This window comes from Phalacrocorax carbo, chromosome 1, assembly GCF_963921805.1.
Source record: "Phalacrocorax carbo chromosome 1, bPhaCar2.1, whole genome shotgun sequence".
Taxonomy (NCBI): Eukaryota; Metazoa; Chordata; class Aves; order Suliformes; family Phalacrocoracidae; genus Phalacrocorax; species Phalacrocorax carbo.
In genome coordinates, this window is record NC_087513.1 from 43,554,844 (window position 1) to 43,577,468 (window position 22,625).

At 36.9% G+C, this 22,625-nt stretch overlaps 1 protein-coding gene across 4 annotated transcripts in view; it reads left to right on the plus strand.

Annotated features, from left to right (window-relative positions):
- Positions 1-22,625, plus strand: part of NAV3 (neuron navigator 3) — a 411,830-nt gene that overhangs the window by 379,490 nt on the left and 9,715 nt on the right. For 2 of the 4 annotated variants that reach the window (XM_064450028.1, XM_064450013.1), the window contains exons 23-34: positions 2,952-3,035; positions 4,630-4,741; positions 6,032-6,153; positions 6,759-6,779; positions 7,954-8,126; positions 11,827-11,980; positions 13,971-14,145; positions 17,614-17,711; positions 18,379-18,474; positions 18,768-18,936; positions 19,690-19,925; positions 21,871-22,025. In XM_064450028.1, the coding sequence (XP_064306098.1) occupies positions 2,952-3,035; positions 4,630-4,741; positions 6,032-6,153; positions 6,759-6,779; positions 7,954-8,126; positions 11,827-11,980; positions 13,971-14,145; positions 17,614-17,711; positions 18,379-18,474; positions 18,768-18,936; positions 19,690-19,925; positions 21,871-22,025 (1,595 nt within the window). The remainder of the gene's footprint in view (positions 1-2,951; positions 3,036-4,629; positions 4,742-6,031; positions 6,154-6,758; positions 6,780-7,953; positions 8,127-11,826; positions 11,981-13,970; positions 14,146-17,613; positions 17,712-18,378; positions 18,475-18,767; positions 18,937-19,689; positions 19,926-21,870; positions 22,026-22,625) is intronic. The other 2 variants (XM_064450020.1, XM_064450036.1) reach the window with 1 other exon arrangement.

A 22,625-nucleotide genomic window follows, 5' to 3' on the forward strand; every position in this document is an offset into this window, starting at 1 on the left:
AACTATTTAAATGCAAAGTCTGATCTTAGATGGAAATATATACACACATATGTTTTATGCATACTTCCACACACACATAAATATACTGATAATCTAGCCTTTTTCAAACTAACTTTTCTTATTTTGTTACATAATATTTCTTTTGGGACAAATGTGCATAAGATTTCAACAAGTAGGAATTCCCTAGACTGCTGAAAAAATAAACATTTGCTACCCTGGGGAAAGGCAGCACACTTTATTACTCTGAATGTAAAATTAATACCTTATATTTCACAGAAGAGTATTCTGTTGTAATAAACTTTTAAAGTAATGAACAATGTGATTGAAGGTCTTTTCTTGAATAGTTTTTGGTTGATGGGCCTTTGAATTAAGTTTCTTTTTTTTTAGCATATCAAGACCTGACAGTCTTTATCTCAAATGAGTTAGGGAGGATCCATCATCTTGATCCAATTATGTTTATGATGCAAAAATTTTAGTGTGCTGCTCAAAGAAGGTAATGTACTCTGTCACAGGCTGAATTTTATTAAGAATCCATAGCTGTGACATGGCTGTCTTTCTCTAAAGACTATCAGACAATAACCTAATGGTTTCAGTGACCTTTGATGACATTTTTAATGATGCTTTATTGTTCTTAATTTTTCCTATGAGTTCCTTAATTTTTCCTATAAGTTCCTTGTGGTTTATCATGTACAATATAAGCTGCAGTTGTAGTTACGGAATAGGAAAATACTTTGCACAAATATGCATGGTTAGGTATCAAAGAACTGTGCTTATCATGGTCTAATTGTGAGAAACAGACAAAAGCAATGCATAATTAAGCAAATTATTCCTCTTTTCAAGCCCTCTGTCCCTCTGTTATTCTCGTGTTAAAGTAGAACCGCAGGCCATCAGCCAAGCCATAGATGTGTTTATGAGGCAGGGAACAGAAAGCTCCATTAGTTTCCTGTTAAACACTTGTAATGAAGAGACATTTGGCTATAATTCTCTGGTAGTGCAAATACTTTGTCTCTGGTTGTGTTCTGGGTCAGTGGTCATCATTTTTGGAATTAAAACACCATAAATCAGTCTGGATATTTTAAATATGTAGCTATTTATTAAAGTGAACATTAAGTTTAAAAACTAGTTACTTTTATCTTCTCAGAGGAAGAGAGTAGTGAAAACAACTGAAAGCCATAGTTTCCAAACTAGCTAGAATATCTTTATATCCATTGACAGGTTCCAGAGATGCGTTTGACACATATTCCAAGTTCATTTATTTAAACTTATAACTTCAAGAATATAGCCTAGGTTATAAAATTTACAATAGAAATATACACAATTACTAATTAATTTTTCAGAAATTCCATATGTATCTAGTCCCATGTTTATCAAAAGTTAGTCCTTGGGGTACGTATCCTTTACCAGAAGAATTATCTCTAAGGCATCCCTGAAGATGCAGAAGGCAGGTGGATTGACCACTATCCCCATAAGTAACTAAATAAATTATTTGCTAACAATATCATTTACAAGGAGTAAACTTGTAATAAGTTTAATAAGTGAAAAATAAGGAGTTTACGAGATACTGAAATGTTTATATCGATCCTAAAGTGTTTACAAAACACAAAAGCCGCTTATCAATATAATAGCTCTGAAGTGCAGACACAGAAGTGGGCCATTATTATATATCATAATCATTTTTTGTTTGAGGAATAGTACACAGACCAAAGCGGCAAGAAGCTCTTTTCCTTCTCCTAAAGTGCATAACAGAATCATTTTTGGATTATGTCTTTTTCTGATTATACCTCAGAATCAGTACAACCACATGCATTTGAACAATTTCAACTATGCTTGTACAAGCATGCAAATCTGTAACTGCAAAACTTGCCAGAATCTGTGTGTGCCTGTACTGCTAAAATAAAAAATAATTTTTCTCAGTGCAGAAGCTCAGTTAATCCATTTATGCATATAAATATGTTGTGAGTTATATTTCCAAGTGTATTGCAGTGCCTATGTTTGAAAACTTTGCCTATTACCACTTTTGAGATGGCAGAGGGAAAATGTGTGTTTCCTTCTGCTTTTAATATTTGGTGTTGTGAGAGGAATGGATGGAATTTTATGGAATTTCATAAAAAATAATTTCTTACTTTCCCTTGGCTGTACAAGCCAACTTAGCTTGCTGATTTCCTTACGACCACTTGCCCTTCTTTGTCTACAAAGCTCAATGTCAGTTAGAACCAACAAAGGGTTGATGTATTGTTTCTATAAATTTTGCTTGCACAGAGATAGAGTGTAGGGTGAATGTTGTTAGAAAAGAAAATAAATCTTTAATTTCTTAAATCTTTTAATCATTTTCATCTTTATTGTTTTTGTTATTGAGAAGTAGGACTTCCAATTTTCAAGACTGTCTTTTACATATACATTTGCACACATGTATAAATATTACATTTTATATGAGTTTTTTACTACTTTTTTACACAAAACATGCATACATATATATAATCAATATAAGATGAATAGACTAAGTAATGATCTTTTATAGAATTGTGATATTTTTCGTTTGAGTCTCAGGATTCCTCTGAAGTGTTTTATTTGTGAGGTTAAAGTTTACCTTTTAAGACAAAGGACTTGAATTCCTGCATTGAAGTGTTCAGTGATTGAAAATAATTATTCCTGGACTTCTATCTGGGAGCAAACTTCTTTTGGTCAATATATGGGTAAACTCAAAGCAGGGCATTAAATCCATAATTCATTTCCATACCTGAGATGATCTTCTTGGGGGCTGAAGAAGCCTGAGGAACACTGGGCTCTTTTGGCTGCTTCACCTATCCAAGTAAGCTCAGTCTGAGTTTAAAACTAATAGAAAAGAGCTGGAGAAGATGAGCGTGGAGGGAAAAAATACTTTTAAAAAACAAACACATCTGGGAAAATTGTCCCATTGTCATGATGAATATTGTATTTTGTTTCTTTCACAGGCTCATCTAGTAGCAGCATTCGAAAAAAGCTTGGGAAATATGACCGGCCGGTTGCAAAGTCTAACAATGACAGCTGAACAAAAGGTACGTGTACCAAAGCATATGCTTTAATGTGGAAAACAGGCAGCAGATTATATTAGAGTTTTGTTTAAAAAACACTGAAAGGAAACAGGGGCAGCTGTGACAGTAAGACAGGCAGATCTTTCTTTAATGGCCGTTGCGATCACATCTTCATAAAGCTCCACAAGAATGAAACTGTGCAGCATCAGGTTTACACAGACAATATCATAGGATAGTTTGAAGATAAAATCTTAGTTTCCAGATTTTAATTAAAACATATGCGACTCTAGGTTTAATCCTTACTGAAAGATCCTGTAACAAAGACTGGTCATAACCTGCTGGAGTGCTTCATTCCAGCCTGCCAGCGTTGTCCAAATAATAGAATTATGGGAAAGGAAGAACTTTAAGTAGAGAAAAATGACTCCATTCAGAGAGTTAATGCAGGTTAGGTATCATATCCATGAGTAAACACTTTTAGTTTTCACTGTGCTGTTTTGACTATTGAGGAAAAAAACCCAAACCAGATAGGTAGTAAATTTAATGTGAGCCTTTGTACCAAGCTTAGGATTAAGAGGCTGCTTAGCACCTTCCAGGACTGAACTTCTGCAGCTTTCATTTTGAACAGTATCCTATAAATGGGCAGGCCTCATTGAGCCAAACTGTGAAAGAAACTGTATATCAGTGAGCTATTAGTCACCACTGGAGTCAGTGTAGCTGTCTATAAAAATAACATTTCACAGTCTGGTTGAGCACCAACAGATAAAATGTGGTGAGACTCAACGTGAACTGGATAGAAAATATTTGTGTTGCTTGCTTTTTTTCCATCTTAAGCAAAAAAACACAATGGAATTTTCTTAAAACCAAAACTTTTTCCTATTTTACAAAGTATAATTTCCCTCAGGAAGTTTTCTTTCCAGAGGAGGTTAAATGGTGACATTGAAACAGGTCATCTCCAAGCTTCTTTCCCAACAGATTTGGAACATGTTCTTTTTCTTCTCTTCTTTTCTCTGTTATTGAGGTTAAATTCCTTAATCCTCATTATATAAATACAGGCTGGAAGGACAGGTTTAATACTGCAGTAATAAAAGCAATTTTTTAATTAAAATTTGCTGTGTATTCTAATATGGAAGTTCCTGCACTTGAGTAATTTTACTTCACTTGCATGACAGTTGCTCTTAAAATGGGAGAGGGTTTAATTGAATTATTTTTTAGCAAGTTAAATCTTTTGAAAAATATACAAATTCAGGTTGAGATTCATCCATTAAACAGTAGCCTCACATACTAAGGGATGCAATTCAAATTGTATTGTCTTTCACAATAAAATTGTTGGATTTCTCTTAACGTTATAATGGATATTCAGTTGAAACCCTTTTTAGATTAGTCTTTTATTCTTAAAAACAGCATGATTGCTTTATATAGAATAAATTCAAAAGAATGCATTAGCTGAGTTTAATATCTTTGGAGAGAAAATATGCATTTTACTTAGCTGTTGCCCTTACGTTCACCCAACCAGTCCCATGAACTTCCGTTTGACCACTCTTATCTTGTCATTTTTTTTAACTTAGACAAACATTGTTCTTGTGCCATATATTTTGAATTCTCTTTGCTCTTCCCACAGGAATCTGAGCTTATAGAGCTAAGGGAAACCATTGAAATGCTGAAAGCCCAGAATTCTGCTGCACAAGCTGCTATTCAAGGAGCCTTGAATGGTCCCGATCATACCCACAAAGGTATGTTTTTGTCACTATTAAAATAAATAGAGAGTTTCTCCCCAGAAAAGAAAAGGCTAAGTCACTACTTTTCCATTGTTTTGGGGACTCTATTGCAAGGGCAAGTACATTCTGCAGTGCATGGTAGACATACTTGTGGTATTTCCAGAGCTGGAAACCTTGCATGAGCTTCCTGTTTGCCAGAATTCCTGGAGCCTGGTCTTCTCAGAACAGGGTGGCCGGGATTGCTAAGTGTCAAGACTTATCCCTGTTGTTGCAGTTGTGTATTGAAGTACGCCCAAGACACTAGTGAACTCATACGATGAAACATGGTTAGTCTAGAAATCCAGTGTAAGTTGTAACTCTGAAAATTGGTGTACTCATTGTTAAGAGACGGACTGACAACGGCTCATCTCCTTCATGAGGTGCAGAAAAGCAGGCATTTTAAATTCCAGATTCTGAATTAATTTATCATTGCAGTTAGGTAGATGTCACATGATAAACATATACTTTGAAAGTGCCTGTTGATAAGCAACAGCAAAGGAATTACCTGAAGAAAATAACAACACCGTTCGTTTTTGAGAGTGTCGTCGATCTTTCTTTAAAGAGGTCATTATTTAGATGTTTGCCTTAAGGTCATTTCATTGAATGACTTAAGTATAGGAAAGCTAAATTCCAGGAATTAAAAAACTAATCTAAAGAGTAATTTCCCTAGGTATTAGTGGGTATGTTCTGCAAGAATATTCTCCAGTGATTAAGATATAGTTATCAGAGACTTTTAAGAAATTGAAACTCAAAAGCCCACCAACCGTTTATAACATTCTCTGCTTCTTGGTTATTTTATTTCATTCATTTTTAATAAACTTCTGCCTGCTTATTTCTATCACGGCATATTAGAAGGTAGCATCTGAACACTGATTAGGCCTGCTACAAATCAAGTAGTGCCTATACTCCTCAGAAAAAGAACTGTAGTACATGTGGTAGTAATAAGTCAAGCAATCCATCTGTAACAGAAACTGCTTGGCTATGAGGTTATGCCTGCATAGATTGCTGTGCAGGGTCATTGCCTTCATGCCAATAAGACCCTAGTTTGGAGAAGCTCCTAAGTGTTAGCCTAATTGTATGCATCCCCATTGACGCCCATGTGGTTTCTCACAGGCTGCAACAGCTTGAATCCAAGCCACTGCAAGCATCAATGCCATTTATGTTCTTCTAGGCTCCCTTTGAGGCAGAAGATGCTACATAAATACAAGAATGATTATTATATTGAAACAGAGACAGATGGATTTCACAGTAATTTCTTCTCTTTAGATTTACGTATAAGGCGACAACATTCTTCAGAAAGCGTTTCCAGCATCAACAGCGCTACAAGCCATTCAAGCATTGGCAGTGGTAATGACGCCGACTCCAAGAAAAAGAAAAAGAAAAACTGGGTAAGTGCTCAGCAGGTTTAAACCTATTTTTTAGCTATTATGTCATTTCCTAGTGCCCGAGTAGCATAATGGAACACTTCATCTACAATATTCTTGTAGGGCCGGGTGGATACAAAGCAATTCACATGTATCCATACCGTGACACTACCAGCAAACTAAAAATTGTTGAATATCAGCAGGGAACTATTTGCAAAAATCAGTATAATTTAAAAACAAAACAAAACAAAACAAAACAACACCTTAAAACAGCTGTTGTGATCAAAACCATCTCTGGGCCACATTGAAACCCTGTTTGAATTTTCGTCAGTCAGAGTTTGATTCAAAGGCTTGACTCAAATATGTTATACAGCTATGAAGGGAACAGAAATCTATTAAGAATACTCATGTAAAAGTAGTATGATGTTTAAAGAAATTAAGATGCTTCTCAACCGGAACACACAAATACCATGTAGTTCTAAGGGTTTAAGCAAATACTTTCAGTAAATAATCGGAAAATATATTTTTGTTGTCTTAGAAATATTACCTGCATAAACATTTGTTTTAAAATACTGATCAGCCTTCATTCCCTTGATTTGTAATTCCACACTCTTTCATGTTTCTGCAAGGTGAACTCTAGAGGAAGTGAGGTGAATATAAATCATGGAAAATTTGGCATGCATCTATAAAGAACCCTATCTTGGCATGATTGCTATTTATTTTGGCAGTAGGCTTTTATACCTTCTAAAAACAGATTATCCTGTATGTCTTCTCAGTTTGTCTCTATTCATTTTAATCTCAAAGTTCAGATTATAGAAAGGGGGAGTGTAGCCAAAATCCATTTCTTTCTCATTAGATATCATGAGCTGGAAAGGACTTAAATAATGTTTCTCTGATCAGTGGTCACACTCCCCACTCTCCAATTATATCATGAAAGTAATGTGTTTGAGAAACTCATTTTTCATAGAGGAACCAGTTCGTCATTGAGTTCTACACAATTCTAATCAGAACAACTTTATGAAAATAAAAACAAAAAACAATCACATTTTTCCTAAGATGAACAACTTCTGTATTTAGACAAAGGTATCAACAAATGGGCTAGTTAAAATTCACTGCAGACAAAACTGCTGTCATCTTGGCTCCTGAAATAAATGGCTCTTTGGCTATTCTGTCCCTTTTCAATGCTGGGTAAAAGCTTCTAGAGGGAAAAGGCAATGCTTGTACATTCAGAGATCTTACTACTCTAAAGGAAACTGCAGCAAAGAGTATATACCTTTCAGCTAACATCCTTCTCAGCAGTAAAACAAAGCAAGCCTCAAGTCCCAGCTTAAATCCTCTCGCTTGTGATCCAAACCACAGCATTTGCATAGTTTGGCCATTCAAATTTTAAATGGGGAAAGTAAATTGGAAAACTCAGTATATTGGACTTGTCTTTTTATTTCAGCATTTAGTAACAGCAGGTTCTGCCTGTACCTAGATGCAAAGTGGTTATTTAAAGCCAGCCCTTGAAGGGAATGCCATGGGAATGGGATTCCACTGGGGCTTAATGGTTTTAAATGAGCACCCCTCTCCCATAGCCCTACCACTCAGCCCTGCACTTTTCCATAGCATTACTTTTGCGCTGCGCTGGATTAATAAAGTAAAAAAAAAAAGCACTGTATCATGTTTTTAGAGATACTGTGTTGCATATGTTAATCCCTTGCTTCTGTATACTGACCTCAGGCAGTGGCTAGGATGGCATCTGCAAACTAACTCTTCGAAACATGAGCTGCACACAAATTGTTGTGACAATGAAAATAATCTTGCTCTATGTTTGCCTTCCAGCTAAGAAGCTCTTTCAAACAGGCCTTTGGAAAGAAGAAGTCCACCAAGCCTCCTTCTTCACATTCGGATATAGAAGAGCTGACAGACTCCTCTCTTCCTTCCTCGCCCAAATTGCCTCACAGCTCAGGAGAGTGTGGGGCAACATCGATGAAACCATCGCAGTCAGCATCTGCGTAAGTCCTTCTCTTGGCAAACTTTTCGTCCCAAATGGGTTGGACTGTGAAACAGACCTCCTCAAGTGTGGCCACTTGCAGTTCAGAACCCATTGCCAACAGCCGTGATCTTTTAATCTCGTGCTCCATCAATTTGCCAGATTTCTTGTGAGCTTCACTCCATTTACACACTACTTTTCCAGCAGCTCTTTCTTAGGTCATTCTCTCCTCTTTTCACAGCCTTTATCCAAAATCGTCTAGCAGTACAAACTTCTTTCCAAATGCATATCCAAAAGCTTATGTTGTGCTCCACCTGCATCATTAACAACTCTTTCATATCCACTCAGTAAAAGCCAAATATTACTGTTTCCCTGCTTCATGACATACTAAAAATATTTTATTTTCCAGGCAGTTATGAATTTTTTACAAGATACTCACCCCTTCTGTTATTATCTACTTGGTAGCTACTAATGTATATAATTTTTAATCTATTTCCCCTCTTTTATCAGTTTGGATTTTTTTTCTGTGGGATTTTACTTTTATTTTTTATTCAAATCCTCATCTTTAAGGTTTCAGGACCGAGACCATCAGTCAAAAGCTGTCACATTTCTTCATTATTTTTTGGATGTCTAATAGATCCTTCTTACACAGTTCTCAGTTCCCATTCATATTCTTCTACCTAATTTTTTTTTCATTCTGCTAAACTCATAACTCTTTCCAATTTGGGGAAATCAACCTCTCTGAACCAACAAATGCATACTACTGATGCCAGCCTTACTTTCCTTGTCCTAACTGAGAATAATGAGGTCAGGACTACTCTTCCTTAAAGCACCTGGGGAGTTCTAGTCTTCTGTCTGATTACTGAGCTTTAGAATAGAATTTCCCTGCTTTAGGTTAGGTGCCTTTTATGATTAACTTTTTATAGACGCTAAAGATTTCTATAAACTAGGTTTATGAGTTTGACAGCAAATATTCCCAGAAAAGAAACCCCTCCACAATAAATGTTTTTTCTCTCCTCAGATTCCATGCAGGCCAGTGAAGAACAACTCATCTAGATCTCTAGTTTTGTTGTTCTTTTTTTTTTTATAGGAAGCTCACATTTTTGTGGTTTTAGGTATATACATGTTTTGGGAGGAGGACATCTACATGTTTGGGACCCCTGGGTCTGATTTGTTATCAACTTAAAAATCACTGGTAAAAGTCTTAATAGAAGGTGCCTGAACTTAAACAAAACACTTTTATCCCACAAAATTATTTATTCGTGATTCACAGATCTGCTTTTGTAACCTTATCCTGTTTCCCTTCCACCAACCCTGCTTTTTCCTCTGTGTCTGACTAGCTCTCTAGATGTACTTGTGTTCCCAGAATCTATCACAGGCAAAACTACATACCTAGTCTTTCATTCCAAGCTCTTCCCATGACCATTTGTTCTTTGTGCCTTAACTTCCTAAATTTTGTCCAGTTCATAGCCTTCCGGTTCTTCCTCCATAATATTTTTAAAACCTGATCTTTCTGATTGTATTATTGCATTTTTTGTTATTGTCACCTTTCTACAAAGGATGACATAGACTCCTTCCCTTCCACTGAGAGATCACATAAAATATATATATATTTAGATTAATTTCTTTGTCTGTTATGCTGAAAAAGTTACTTTCTTTGGAAGACTTGGTTTTCCATTGCATAATTTAAACTTCTGTGACCTTCAAGACTTTTGATAGTTGTCAGGACCTCTGTTCAAAGATCGTGACTTATTCCTTCTACCCAAAGCAGCCTACTGATTTTAAAATCCTGAGACTGTAACAAGAAACAAAATGTAAAACACTTTCTTTCTAACTACATTGAACCTTTGTCTGAAGTCAAATCAGGCTTCTGAGCTTCTTTCTGTGAGTGCTCAGGAACACTAACTCCTTTTTGGTTTTCTTCCTTTTGATGAAGTCTCATCTTCTTATGTAATGTTACAGTTGTAGGAGCTGAGTATTGAAGAGCTCCGGAATCTGCAAAAGAACATTCAACCCATACTTTCTGCTTCTATTCTTGTTATATTATTGGCCTAGACAGCTTTTTCCTTTTTATTCCAGAACCATAGCCCTGCTTTCTGCTTAATTTTTATCTTCTTTAAAGCTGCCTTGCTAACATCTTTTTGTCCATCCCTTCTCAAGATATACTGCAAAAAAGCCAAAAAAGAAAATAGCTGACAACTAGATACATGACTTCCCAGTTGTCTGAGTTGTTGTGTGAGATAATATATGCATGTAAATAAAATTTCATTTTTTACTTGGTTAGCATAAGTATAGGCACATCCAACCAAGAACTGTATCATAATATTTGGAAAGAAAAATCCTAGTATATGCCTTTATTAATTTTTACTCACACTTAAAATATTTGTGCATGTTGTGAATATTCATTATTTTCCTTCTTCAATATGCCATACCTTTTATTTGCCATGAACTTCTTCATCTTCCCTTTGCTTACACTTTCTTTATATATTTTCTTGACCTGAGTCTCATGTTCTAAACGATTACCTTTACTTTCTTCCAATTGCATCTCTCTAATACATGTGTATGCAGGTCATCTCTAGTCTGGGCACCAAAGAAAAGGCAAAACGGTCACGTGGTCTACAAGCATAGATCCCGGTAAAACTGAGTGTGGGGCATGGAGTTGTATACCCAACTGCTGGCCTGAAGAGTGCTGCATCTTCTTTCCCAAAATGCATTTGCATGCATTCTGGCAATTAAAAGTTGACCTCTGTTTCTTGTTTGTATATTAGTAGTAATAATCACAATAATAATACTTATTATTATGAAATATTTTTCATATTTAAATTGTTCTGCAAATATTAACTATTTATAGTGACAGTAATAAAGAACAAATAACATTTAGTGAATTGACTTAAAATATTGTTTAGTGTAACGATGTAGCCAAAATTCAGTGGTTTATGTTCTACTGGTTCTGTTATGCAACAGATCTAGGTCTGATGAAGACGCAGAGAGCCAAAAGAGTCTCACATGAGAACTGGACATTTGTGGGTCCCTGGGCCAGTCATGTTTTGATCTTGTCTTAGAACATAATGGTTAAAATTGTTAAAATTAGTGCTTAGGAAAAATAATCACACGGTGATTGCTTTTAATTCAGTCTGTAAGGAAAAAAAAAACAACCAGTATGATTTCAGACACCGTACATTACCAAATGACAGACTATAGGCAAAAAGTCAACCATCACAAATCAAAATAGATCATGAAGTCAAGGACTGTCTCTTCGTCTACTGTTCAAGACAGGGAAAACTGTTGATGCCTAACAGATAATAAATAGGAGTAGTACAGTTTAATCAGCATACTTCAGTTCTGACTATCACTGCTTAGGAAAGTCATAACCTTTGCATCAAATAAATTATGCAGATACAAAATCAAATTAAAACCAATGGGTGATACACACTCAAAAAAAAGATTTCTGAAAAGTTTTTAACAACTTTTTTTTCACCATAGTGAACTATCTAACTAAAAGGTATAGGTATAAAAGCAAGCTGATCATTTCACCTGGATAGGGCTTTTTTCCTTCTTTAATTTGCAGTTTGAGCCTCTTCATATTTCTTTGATAAGATTCTTTCTTCACTCATAGGTTTCACCAGCAGCAAGCATTTTCTGTACTTTGATATTTTGTAATGACACTGCTTCGGGGCAAGAACCTTCCTTTAATCTCCTGCCTGTTTCCTGCTCCTCTTTAGGATCTGTGAGTGCACAGAGGCAGAGGCTGAAATTATTCTCCAGCTAAAGAGCGAGCTGAGGGAGAAAGAGCTAAAATTAACAGACATTCGTCTTGAAGCCCTCAGCTCTGCACACCATCTGGATCAGATTCGGGAAGCCATGAACCGGATGCAGGTCAGTGCAGTAGCTTAAGTGGTGACAGAGGTCCACACCAAATGTATGCCTGGTGTATTTCCTTTCCCAGTACTTCGTTTCAGGTACCAAAAAATGTCAGTACAAAGTAAATTGCTAGATTGACAGGACTTCCAAAGGATGGGTATGGTAAGTATTCGCCTTGTACTAATGATATCCTTAGCATTTATTTTAATCGCTAAAATGTGTCTAAATGATATAGAAGGAGACATAATCCCTGCCCAAAGGATATTTGTTATCTAAACCCTATGACTGGAGAAAGCAGCATGACAGACAAGCAAATCAAGAAGTGATTTCCACAGAGCTTTGAATCCTTGGGCCATGTAGGGGGCGGGGTTATATGTGCATACTCTCCCATCATTTCTGATTCCTAACTTAGTTGTGGCTTGCCAAAGCAAAGAATGTAAAATTGGACTAAATTACTGTATTCAGCGTCATTAAAATTTCACTACATTTTTTTGTGACACTGCTCCGTATCCCTCCTGAACACATTTTTCATCAGGAGACTTTCATTTTCATGAGGCTGAAAGGATGCAGAAAGAATGGTAGTTTTCCTCAGAGGAACACAGAGCTTTATGGGACTCAGCTCCGTTGCCCACAGACAAGCATCTAGTATCATGCTGAGTGCCCAAAAGTACCTACAGCATCCACACAGTATGCCATAGGTCCTTCTTCTGAAGTTTTCCCAAAAGGACAGGCAGCCACCTTGGCGTTGCCAAACTGTGACCTTTTGGAGAATCGCTGAGGATTGGTAAGGGGAAAAAGTAGCATTGGTGGGAACACTGTGTGTATTCAAAGCACCCTAAAAATCTAAAGCTCAGCTGAATGGAAGACTGCTAAGCGTCATGTAATTAATCAGTGTAAATTGCACAGTAGATGGGAGATTTTGTGACTCATTTCACAACAGTTCCTGATTTGAACCCCAGACTAAACCGGTACATTCATCTATTACCTTCTGTCACTGTTTTGCTGGTTTGTCCCTTCCCTTTCACTATCTCCTCACCTTTGCCTATATTATCTAATCTTTTTGTAGCTGTTGCAGGTTTTTTGTGATGCTATCCCTTATGCTTTTACTTGTATAATGTAGCTCAACAGCCTTCATACAAGAGTAGGACTTTTAGCAGAGTGTTAGTGAATGTGGAATTAAGTTTGATGTGCAAAACCGTCTGCAAGAATAAGCAGTTGCTTTGTACTGTGCTTCGTGAAGCGACTGAAAGCTAGATTTAGCTGGTACCAGGCAGTTCTCAGGCTAAGTTTTCATTTTATTATTGTACATTCAGTAATCACTTGACACCACAGAGGATTTAGCTAAAAAAATTTCCTAGTTGTTCTGATTCATCTGTCACTGTATGTTTTCATCAAAGAGGGTTTGGTGGCCATTATATGAACAATCCCATGTCTGAAAGATGAAAAAGTCTTATCTGATAGCAAGAAGGGTTATGAAACTGTTAAACTATCAATTTCTAATTGTCTTTTTTAAATTTCATTTCTGGTCTGTGAAGTTATTGCTTAAATTTTACACTTAGTGGCAGTAATGATTTTCTGTGACTTTAGAAACGTTAATGTGTCTAAGATTTTAACAATAACTTTCTTGACTGACTGTTACCTAAGATATTTGACAATAAAAAGTAGCTTGTTAAACTGGGAGTAGCTGGGAAAATTCTCACCATACTTGTATTATGGTCAACTGTACAATAAACAGAGAAGGTTGACGCTTATGTAGTTTAGGAACTGTCTTGTGGCAAAAGGTAAAGCTAGGTTATAGGGCATTTTCCCCTTCATTTCAGAAGTGAAGGTAATCCAGTTTTCACTGACTGGGTTATACTTCTGATATATAGTGCTACATACTGCTGTGAAAGTGGTAAACCAGTCAGCTCTGGCAGGCAAACAGCAAGGATCGGAATAATCACCCCCAGTGGTTTTCTGAAAGAATAAACTCCTGTGTTTTTATGTTGATTTCTTCTGAATACAGAACGAAATTGAGATACTGAAAGCTGAAAATGACCGTTTAAAGGCAGAGACTGGAAATACTGGAAAGCCTGCCCGGCCGTCATCAGAGTCTTCCAGCAGCACATCATCTTCTTCGTCACGGCAGTCACTAGGACTTTCGCTGAACAATTTAAACATCACAGAATCTGTTACATCAGGTAAATGTATTTTGGGCAGATGCATGCCTCAGAAATCAGTAAGAATTTATTATTTTCACCCCCTTAATGGGCCCTATATAAGAGGCATGCCTGAAAATTAAAATGTCTCTTATCACTCAGGTAAACATCAGTTATACGTTCGCTAATAGAGATGAGGAAGAATGCTGGCAGCCATTTCCGAAAATGTAGCTTTTAGAAGTTTCTGAATAATAGTAACAGATTGTTCACTATGTTTGCTTAGTTCCTAGCTATGATACTAACTACCTAGTTGGTCATCCAACTACTCTTTGGCCATATAGTTTACAATTTATTTGAAAAGGACAATATCTGTTGTAGTACATATGACAATTGTATAGACATATTTTCTTGTCCCTATGGGACAAATATGAACATAATACATGAAATTTTCTTTTTTGTTTACAGATCTTTTATCACTCAGATCCCTTAACTTCATTTCATATTTGCAGCTGGGGCAGAAGGTGGTCTCAGTTAGCTTTATCCCTTACATTTTTTTAACGTGGTATAGCTAATTAGCCTGTTGGACCAAATCACCATTTATCAAAGGAGGCAAACCCCGCCTAGCTTATTAAGCACTCTCATTGTCTTCTGTGAATGAGGGAAAGCAAGCAGAACTTTGGTCCACATCCTGAACATTAACATTTGATTGTTTTCCATGCCATAGAGTTTATGATAATAAGCCTTCTACACATGTTTTGATAACGTAGCCAAGAAACAGAAATGCTGTCTCTAACATTAGAACCAGGAGCAGAGCAGAAGGAAAGCAGCACTCATTAGTGTAGACTCCACAGAAAGTATAATGCAGTCTCTGGAAGCAATAAAAACGTGGCTGGTAATTGTAGAAAGAGTCTAGGCGAGAGTACAGCTGGGAATGTGCCAAACTGCCTGACTATAATTTGGATTGGCAGTCAGTCATATTATCTTGCCAGTCATTGATTACACGGATATTTGAATATCTCTTCTGGTTAATATCAGATTTTATATGAAAGCTGGTATATTTTTTATTTACATTCCAGCCTATGTTTTTTGCCAGGTTTAACTTTTAGAATGGATGAGCCTGAGCTGGGCCTCAGTATACAATGAAGTGTTGCAAAAACAGGGAGAAAAAATTTGACTACGGTTCCTGCTCACACATCCACACACATTAAAAAAAAAAAAAGAAACTGGAACAGAATTTTTTTCAAAATGGTAATTGTGGAATCTCTTTCATGAGCCACAGCTATTCGCACTTTGTCACTTGGCACTAACTCTGTCTAGATAGAGGAATAAACATAAAATAAGCTTTATATAATTTTCTGTGTTATTGGTTCTAAATGTTTTTCTAGCATGCAAAGTAATTACTTTTGGTTATAAGAAATTAAAGAAATAAGGGTGCCTAATGAGGAGTGGAGGATTTCATTTGATTATGAACCCAGCCTTCTTGATCATCATGAGTATCATTTTGTTGCCATGCCAGAGAACTTGGAAGGCTGACAGCTTTCTACCAAATCTTGTGGGACTTCTGCGGCAGCTGGAGTACCATTAAACAGAAGTCCGTGAGATATGGAGAGGTTAATCATGCTGGGGACTAAGCTGAGAGAGATAACAAGGGCTGTGGCTCATCATATTAAAAAATGCAGTGGCACTTTCTGGGAGACCAGTGTCTCCAAATGACTGTGGTTATCCGGAAATGACCAAAGCTATCCACTGCCACTTGCTAAGGGTATGACCATCTCCTCCAGATAGGTGTGAGCAGCCAAGCTGGCAGGGCTCAGTGGTCGTAGACACCCATATTTCAGTCAGTCATTACAGTAAAGAGCAGCAAAGGAGGAGGACAGGACTCTGTACTGTCCAAAGAAAAGAATGCCAGAAGTTAGACAAGAAGTGAGCTGGAGCCACCATAGTGCACCTAAGGAGGAGGACTGGCAGGAGTTAATTAAAGCAGTTAACACCACCATGAAATTAGACCCCTTGGGCATCTTTTCAGCCCCTTGTGTCAGTGAGAGCTCCTAGAAAGTGGAATTTTTTTCTAGCCACAGAGTGGTTCCTCATTCCTGAAGACTTACAGAGGAATGTATTTAAAAGGCTACATAAGGGTCATTTAGAGATTGAAAAATTTCACAGGGGGATCAGTTATATTGTAAATTGCCCTTAGACAAACTATGACATTATAGAACTCTTAAGGTTTGTCAAGTATGCCAAAACACAGGACAAGTGAAGTGAAACATTCATTGTTGGTGGCACAGAAAAACTGACTGCCTGGAACAAGACAAGCATGGATTTGTTTAAGCCCACAACAAAATGTTTCTTCATTTGATCAATTAAAACAAACAAACAAACAAACAAAAACAAAAACCCACAACAGTAGAATCTGCTTTCTAGGTCTGGGTATAAGTTATCAAACATTTTACATGAAGACTTATTTTTTAATACTTTCATTGAAGTCATATTGATAAGTCTTCTTTGGTTTTGCTTTGAGCAAGTGATTGAATCTTACTGGCACCTCATTTATTGTGGGTGAAATCTGACCTTGTGCAGACTGTGTCATGAAGTCGATGCTTGTCTTCAATCACCACAATAAGATCAAACAGGACTTAGTGTAGTGGATTACTGTGCTGGACTTTGAAGAAAATGCAAATCCATAACTATTTCTAATTTGATAGTTTAAATGTCTAACAGTAAAATCTGAGAGAACTTCTAGAGGAAGACAGCAGTTTTATCCTTTGCAGTAAAGCTGCAGGCTCAGCCTTCAGTAAGAAATACATCCTCCTGCTTTCTCATTTTAGAAGTTAGTGAAAAGGTAGAAACAGAGGCACAGAGCAGATCAGAACCACTCTTTACCTCCAAGAAAAAATAAGAACTTTTCTTAGAGGAATAGAGTCCCATATTCTGGAGGACTGCAAAGTGGCTTTCTAATGGATACTGTTTGCAAGCCTGTATTGTGGGGATAAGAAAGACTCTATCCGTGCCATGTGTACAGAAGGTAAAGAAAGCAGCTGGAAAGAGAAATTAAATGCTCTTTTACTTAGCAGCAAACACATCAGTGCAAGGATTTCTTGTTTTTCTCCTTACAACATTCTAAAAGACACAATGAGTGCCCAAAGTTATAAACTGAATTTAGGTTTTAAACAACATTACTTTGTGGATGTATGGTAATTTTGGACAAGTTCCAAGAAGAAAAGCAAAGGAAAGACTATAATGCAATAATTTATTTATTTCTGGATTCCCTGTTCATTTCTATATGACAAAAATCCCCTTCTATTGCTTCAGAAACTGACAAATTGTAACTTTTTTTTTTCATCCCAACAGAAAAAGTGAATCAGGAATAAGCACAAATTAAAATTATTGCAAAATGTTGTGATGGTAGCCTTTCTTTTTAACTGAAAAATCCTTTGAACAAATATTGAACTGATGATGTGAACATAACTGACGGGATTTGTCAGGTTCATCACTTCCCTTCTTTTATTGTAGATATTTTGTTGGATGATGTCACTGATGGAGCACTCCACAAAGAAGGTCATAGCGTGAAAATTTTAGTCACTATAAACAAAGGCTATAGTCGAGCCAAGGTAAGTTCATTACCCAAAGGTCTAGATGCAGAATTATAACTCAGGCAAATCACGCAGTATAGTAGCTCACCTTGCTTCAGTATTTTCAGCCAGGAACTGAAAGGAAAATATCCTAAAGATAGTAGCTCTTGTCTTTGTCATCCATGCTCAATACTGTTAGGCACTCTCCATAGACTGATGTCATGTGGCCTCCTTCTGCCTTTGTGGTGGCTCAGACACTACCAATTCTCAGTTTAATTAGTAGCAGGATGTTCTGGGACTTGCTATCTCCATTTAAAAGTTGTTATAAATTAGATCTATGTCTTGGACCCCTTAGGGTGCAACTATGAATCTGTTACTGAGGTAATCAATGTGGAATTGCATTGTTGCGCTTTCATGTTCTGTATTACAAAAAAAATTATAAATACAGTGCACCTTTTATTTATATTCAGCTCTTTATAAACACAGATGCAAATCAAAGAGCAAATTAAGATACTGTATTTATTTCCTTATAAAGGTGTACCAAAGTAATATCACCTGTACCTATTTCTGGCACAGAGATTATTAGCATAGTTGTAACATCACATTCTAAATAATATTTTGTTTCTTCACTGGGAAAACTCTAAATCTCTGCAGAAAACTAATTACCACCATTTTTAGTCCAGTTTCCAAAAATTTCTCCTTGCAGGATCAAAAACCACATGCATATCTGATAGGATCAATTGGAGTCAGCGGAAAAACAAAATGGGACGTTTTAGATGGTGTGATCAGGCGTCTTTTTAAGGTAAGACCCTGAAAAAATAGCTCAAGCATTAATTAAGTTTTCTGTTTCACTTAAGAAAAATTCTGTATTCTTTGCATTGTCTTGCCTAGTTTTTTGTTTTTTGACATATAGCTAACACCACTATTAAAATTTATTCTTAAGGTTGCTGCTCTTTTTTCATGACTGTAGGCAGTTCTCTATTGAATGTGACTCCAAAAATCTTCTGGTACTTCACCTGTACCAAAATATTTTCCAACTGCTTTCATTCAATAACTGTTTTTATTTTTATGCTTCATGTTTTCATATAATTTCAGGAATATATTTTCCGAGTGGATCCGACTACTAGCCTGGGTTTAAGCTCTGACTGCATTGCTAGCTATTGTATAGGGGATGTAATTAGAGCCCATAGCCTAGAAGTGCCTGAACTGCTGCCTTGTGGATATCTGGTTGGAGATAATAACGTCATCACTGTGAACCTGAAAGGTAAAACCTCAAGAATATTTTTGCTGATACTATAGAGTTCGTCACTGCAGTCTCCAATCCCTTTACATGTTCTTTTTTCTTACACCTGACCTTTCTGTATTTTGTCTCCAGTTCAAGGACTCATTTATCGCATAAACTCTCTGTATGACATTGTACAATACCTAACACAGTGCAGCACTGTGAGGCCAATCTAAGAATATCTCTGTCCTTCTCTCCCTGACTGCCAAATCACAGCAAAGTACAAATTTCTGAACAGCAGCAAAAAGAACAACCCCAAAACAGAGGCCATGATGAGAAATATTTATGCCTTACCCAGTTCTCCAGGAAAAAAATTGATACATTTCAAAAGCTGTATGAATTTACTATTGGAGTGGAGGGGCGCCTTCAGAAGAACTATATATACATTGATGTGACAGCCGGTAACCCCTGTGGCTGTCACTTTGACCTTTTTTTTGTCATGGTTGCCTTTAGTGTCTGAAACATACATCTTTGCCTCACTGAGCCTTCTCTTCATATTTACTCTGATTTCTTTTCCCCCACTTATCTTGTCCCACTACCACTGTTTAATTTTTTGGCCTCATGGAAGGATATAAGTGTTCCCACAGTAATGAAGCCCTTGACAGGAATTTGATTTAGACAGAAGTATCTTACCTTGCTTTGAGCATAGCACTGATGACATCAGGTGCTGGGCCAAACCTATACCTACCTTAGCAAGGATGAAGATAGGCCATTTTTCTTTTCTTTTGTTCCCAGGAGTGGAAGAAAACAGTTTGGACAGTTTTGTGTTTGACACATTAATTCCTAAGCCAATTACTCAGCGGTACTTTAATTTGCTGATGGAGCATCGCAGAATTATTCTGTCGGGACCCAGTGGCACAGGAAAGACCTATTTAGCTAACAGGCTGGCTGAGTATATTATAACTAAATCTGGCAGAAAAAAAACTGAGGATGCCATTGCAACTTTTAATGTAGACCACAAGTCAAGCAAGGTAAGTTACAGTTGAAAAGATAACCTATTGCCCAATTTGTAGTGATGATGCAGAGCAGATCCTATGAACTGGCATACTGTTTTGTTGCTCATTTAGCATATTTTCCTACAAGAATTCAGTCCCCAGTCCCAGTGAGGAAGAGAGAACACATCTTTCTGCTCTAAACAAACCATTGAAGCACTGTGAAGGAAGTCTGAATCTTCCCTTCACTTGAGGAAACCCACCTTAAGGATAGATGCTGAGTCAAATTGCTATGTAAATTCAGTTCTTAGAGTGTCTGTAATTCCTTCATCAGAAAGGTTGGATATATAGTAATACTTGTCTGACCTGCTTTTTTATAGCAATAATAGCAGCCTATTGTTAGCAAAGATTTCAGAATGGGGATTTTGAATTACTCTCTTGGGTTCGGCTTCTTAACCAGCACTGGATAATACAACGGCTGCCACGGCTTCTGGCGTGCATCAGTCAGGAAGCTGACCATACTAAAATGGCCTCATGCATCATGTCACATTAACAGTGATTTACATAGCTCAGATTATCAAGCTTCTAGCATGACTACTGTGCTAGCCACAGATAATACTATTCACTTGCTGTCCTAAATTGGGTGTACTCCTAACTTGGTACCCAGGGAAAAGAAAATGAAAGGTTTTGCCCAGAGCTTTCTGATTTGCCCAGAACATAATGAATGTTAACATAATATAAGATGGAAGAACATACAGATCCCAAAGGGGTGAGAGGACCATTCTGGTGAATACACTGCTTTTCACTGTCTTTATACAGAAGATTTGTGATGCCATTTACTTTGGCAGGGGATGTGTTTATGTTTTATTGTTATACCATATAAATTTATAATTAAAATTGTCCCACAAAAGAGCAAGCTTTAGGATTTCTGGTAAATTGCTTGTTGTATATGTTTTTGTTTCATCATTTTTGGTGGTGGTTTTTCTTTTACTTTTCCTTTGTTTGTATTAAGATTTATAGAGAACTTCTGAGTTTGTAGTAAAAAAGAAAAAAACAACAGTGTCAAATACCAAGTGTGTTTGAATAACACAGATGGTGCTATTCCGTGGAAGAAACCCACGGTGTTCCCTTAGAGACATCTGATCATAAAAAGTCAGACAAAAATCTTTCATGAAATATTAAAAGATTGCATGTTCCCATTAAAGAAAAAAAAAAAAGATTCTGCTATCCCTGATCCAGGAAATAAAATGATAATAGGAACTTTGTCCATAATATTGAGCATTCCCAACACTGACAAAATTAGATACCTCTAGGGATATAGCTGTAAAACTTGACTAGCCCAGACCCTCACAGGCAACAAAATGTCAAGAAAACTATGAAACATTTTGCTTACAGAAAGTTCTCTTTTACTCCAGAACTAAATGGCAGCCAGGCAGATAGCTGACAGTAAAAAAGGATTTACCCAACAAACTATATTATGATGCGTGATACAGTATCCCCAAAAGGTCAAACAGATTTTCAGTGAGAGTGGTGAAAAGAGATATCTGAGGGAGCAGTTCAGTATGTCCAAATTGCGTGATAATTTGGTGGGGGTTTTTTGGTATATAAATGTGGCATTCATAAAAATGGAATTTTTTATGAACAATTAATGTCAGTATCTCAGCCAATTGGAAATAGCATACTTTATTGCAACCTATTTTCCACTGGAGATAAGATATTTTATCAGCAGGTTTCTAGAGAATGTATCCACCAAATAGGAATGTATATGCTTCTGTCACTTGCCTTATGTTTAGTGCCTTTGTTTTTCCTAGCATGTGGATTCAGTGTCGCTCTAAGAAGCTGGTCTTCCTGCATGTGCTGATCCCCACAGTGGGGAAACGCTGTAGCAGCCTCTTTATCTTTCTGAAACTCTTTTCCACTGAAATTACATCTAAGGTCTAATTGGGTTAATCTTCTCCCATTTTTTTAATTAATTCTGCTGAAGGATCTGCGACAATACCTAGCAAACCTAGCTGAGCAATGCAGTGCTGACAACAATGGTGCTGACCTCCCTGTGGTCATAATTCTTGATAACCTCCACCACATCAGTTCCCTAAGTGATATCTTCAATGGTTTCCTCAACTGTAAATATAATAAATGGTAGGTAGTAGCTCTTGTCTCTCATTTCACACACCTTTTGCAATTAAAACAGTAAAAGCTGTTTGTTATTTTGCAAAATAAGATGTCCTGGTAGAAACTGAGACTCTCATAGGCTGTCGGTGAAGCCCTTATGCACTTGAATAATTTTGACCCTCTTCGTCCGAGTACTTAGGTGTCTGCTTCACTTCTTTATTTATATGACTCCCCTGCATCTCAGTGAGATGTAAATATACCATGGAATTTAAGAATGTACTTAAACGCTTGATTGAATTAAGTCCTTATCCCTTTTGCCCTGTCAGATCGCACAAGCTTATTAGTACCATGAGGACAGTTTATGGGAGAGGAAGAAGAAATGCAGTTTGTAATAGTGGAATTTGGGACATGTGTGAACCCACGAGCCATGGCATGCAGAGGCAGCTGTGTATCTGGTGGACCTGCACTTCCTACAGTTTTCCTGTAGCAGTGCAGGAGTATGAAGTTTGCTGACTGTCCTTTATTGCCAAGAGAGAATAAAATTAATGTTTTCTGGAGCTTATACTGGCCTCTAACATTGGCTATTTCTGCTGTAAAAGTTCCATCATAGGGATTTCCCTTCATAAA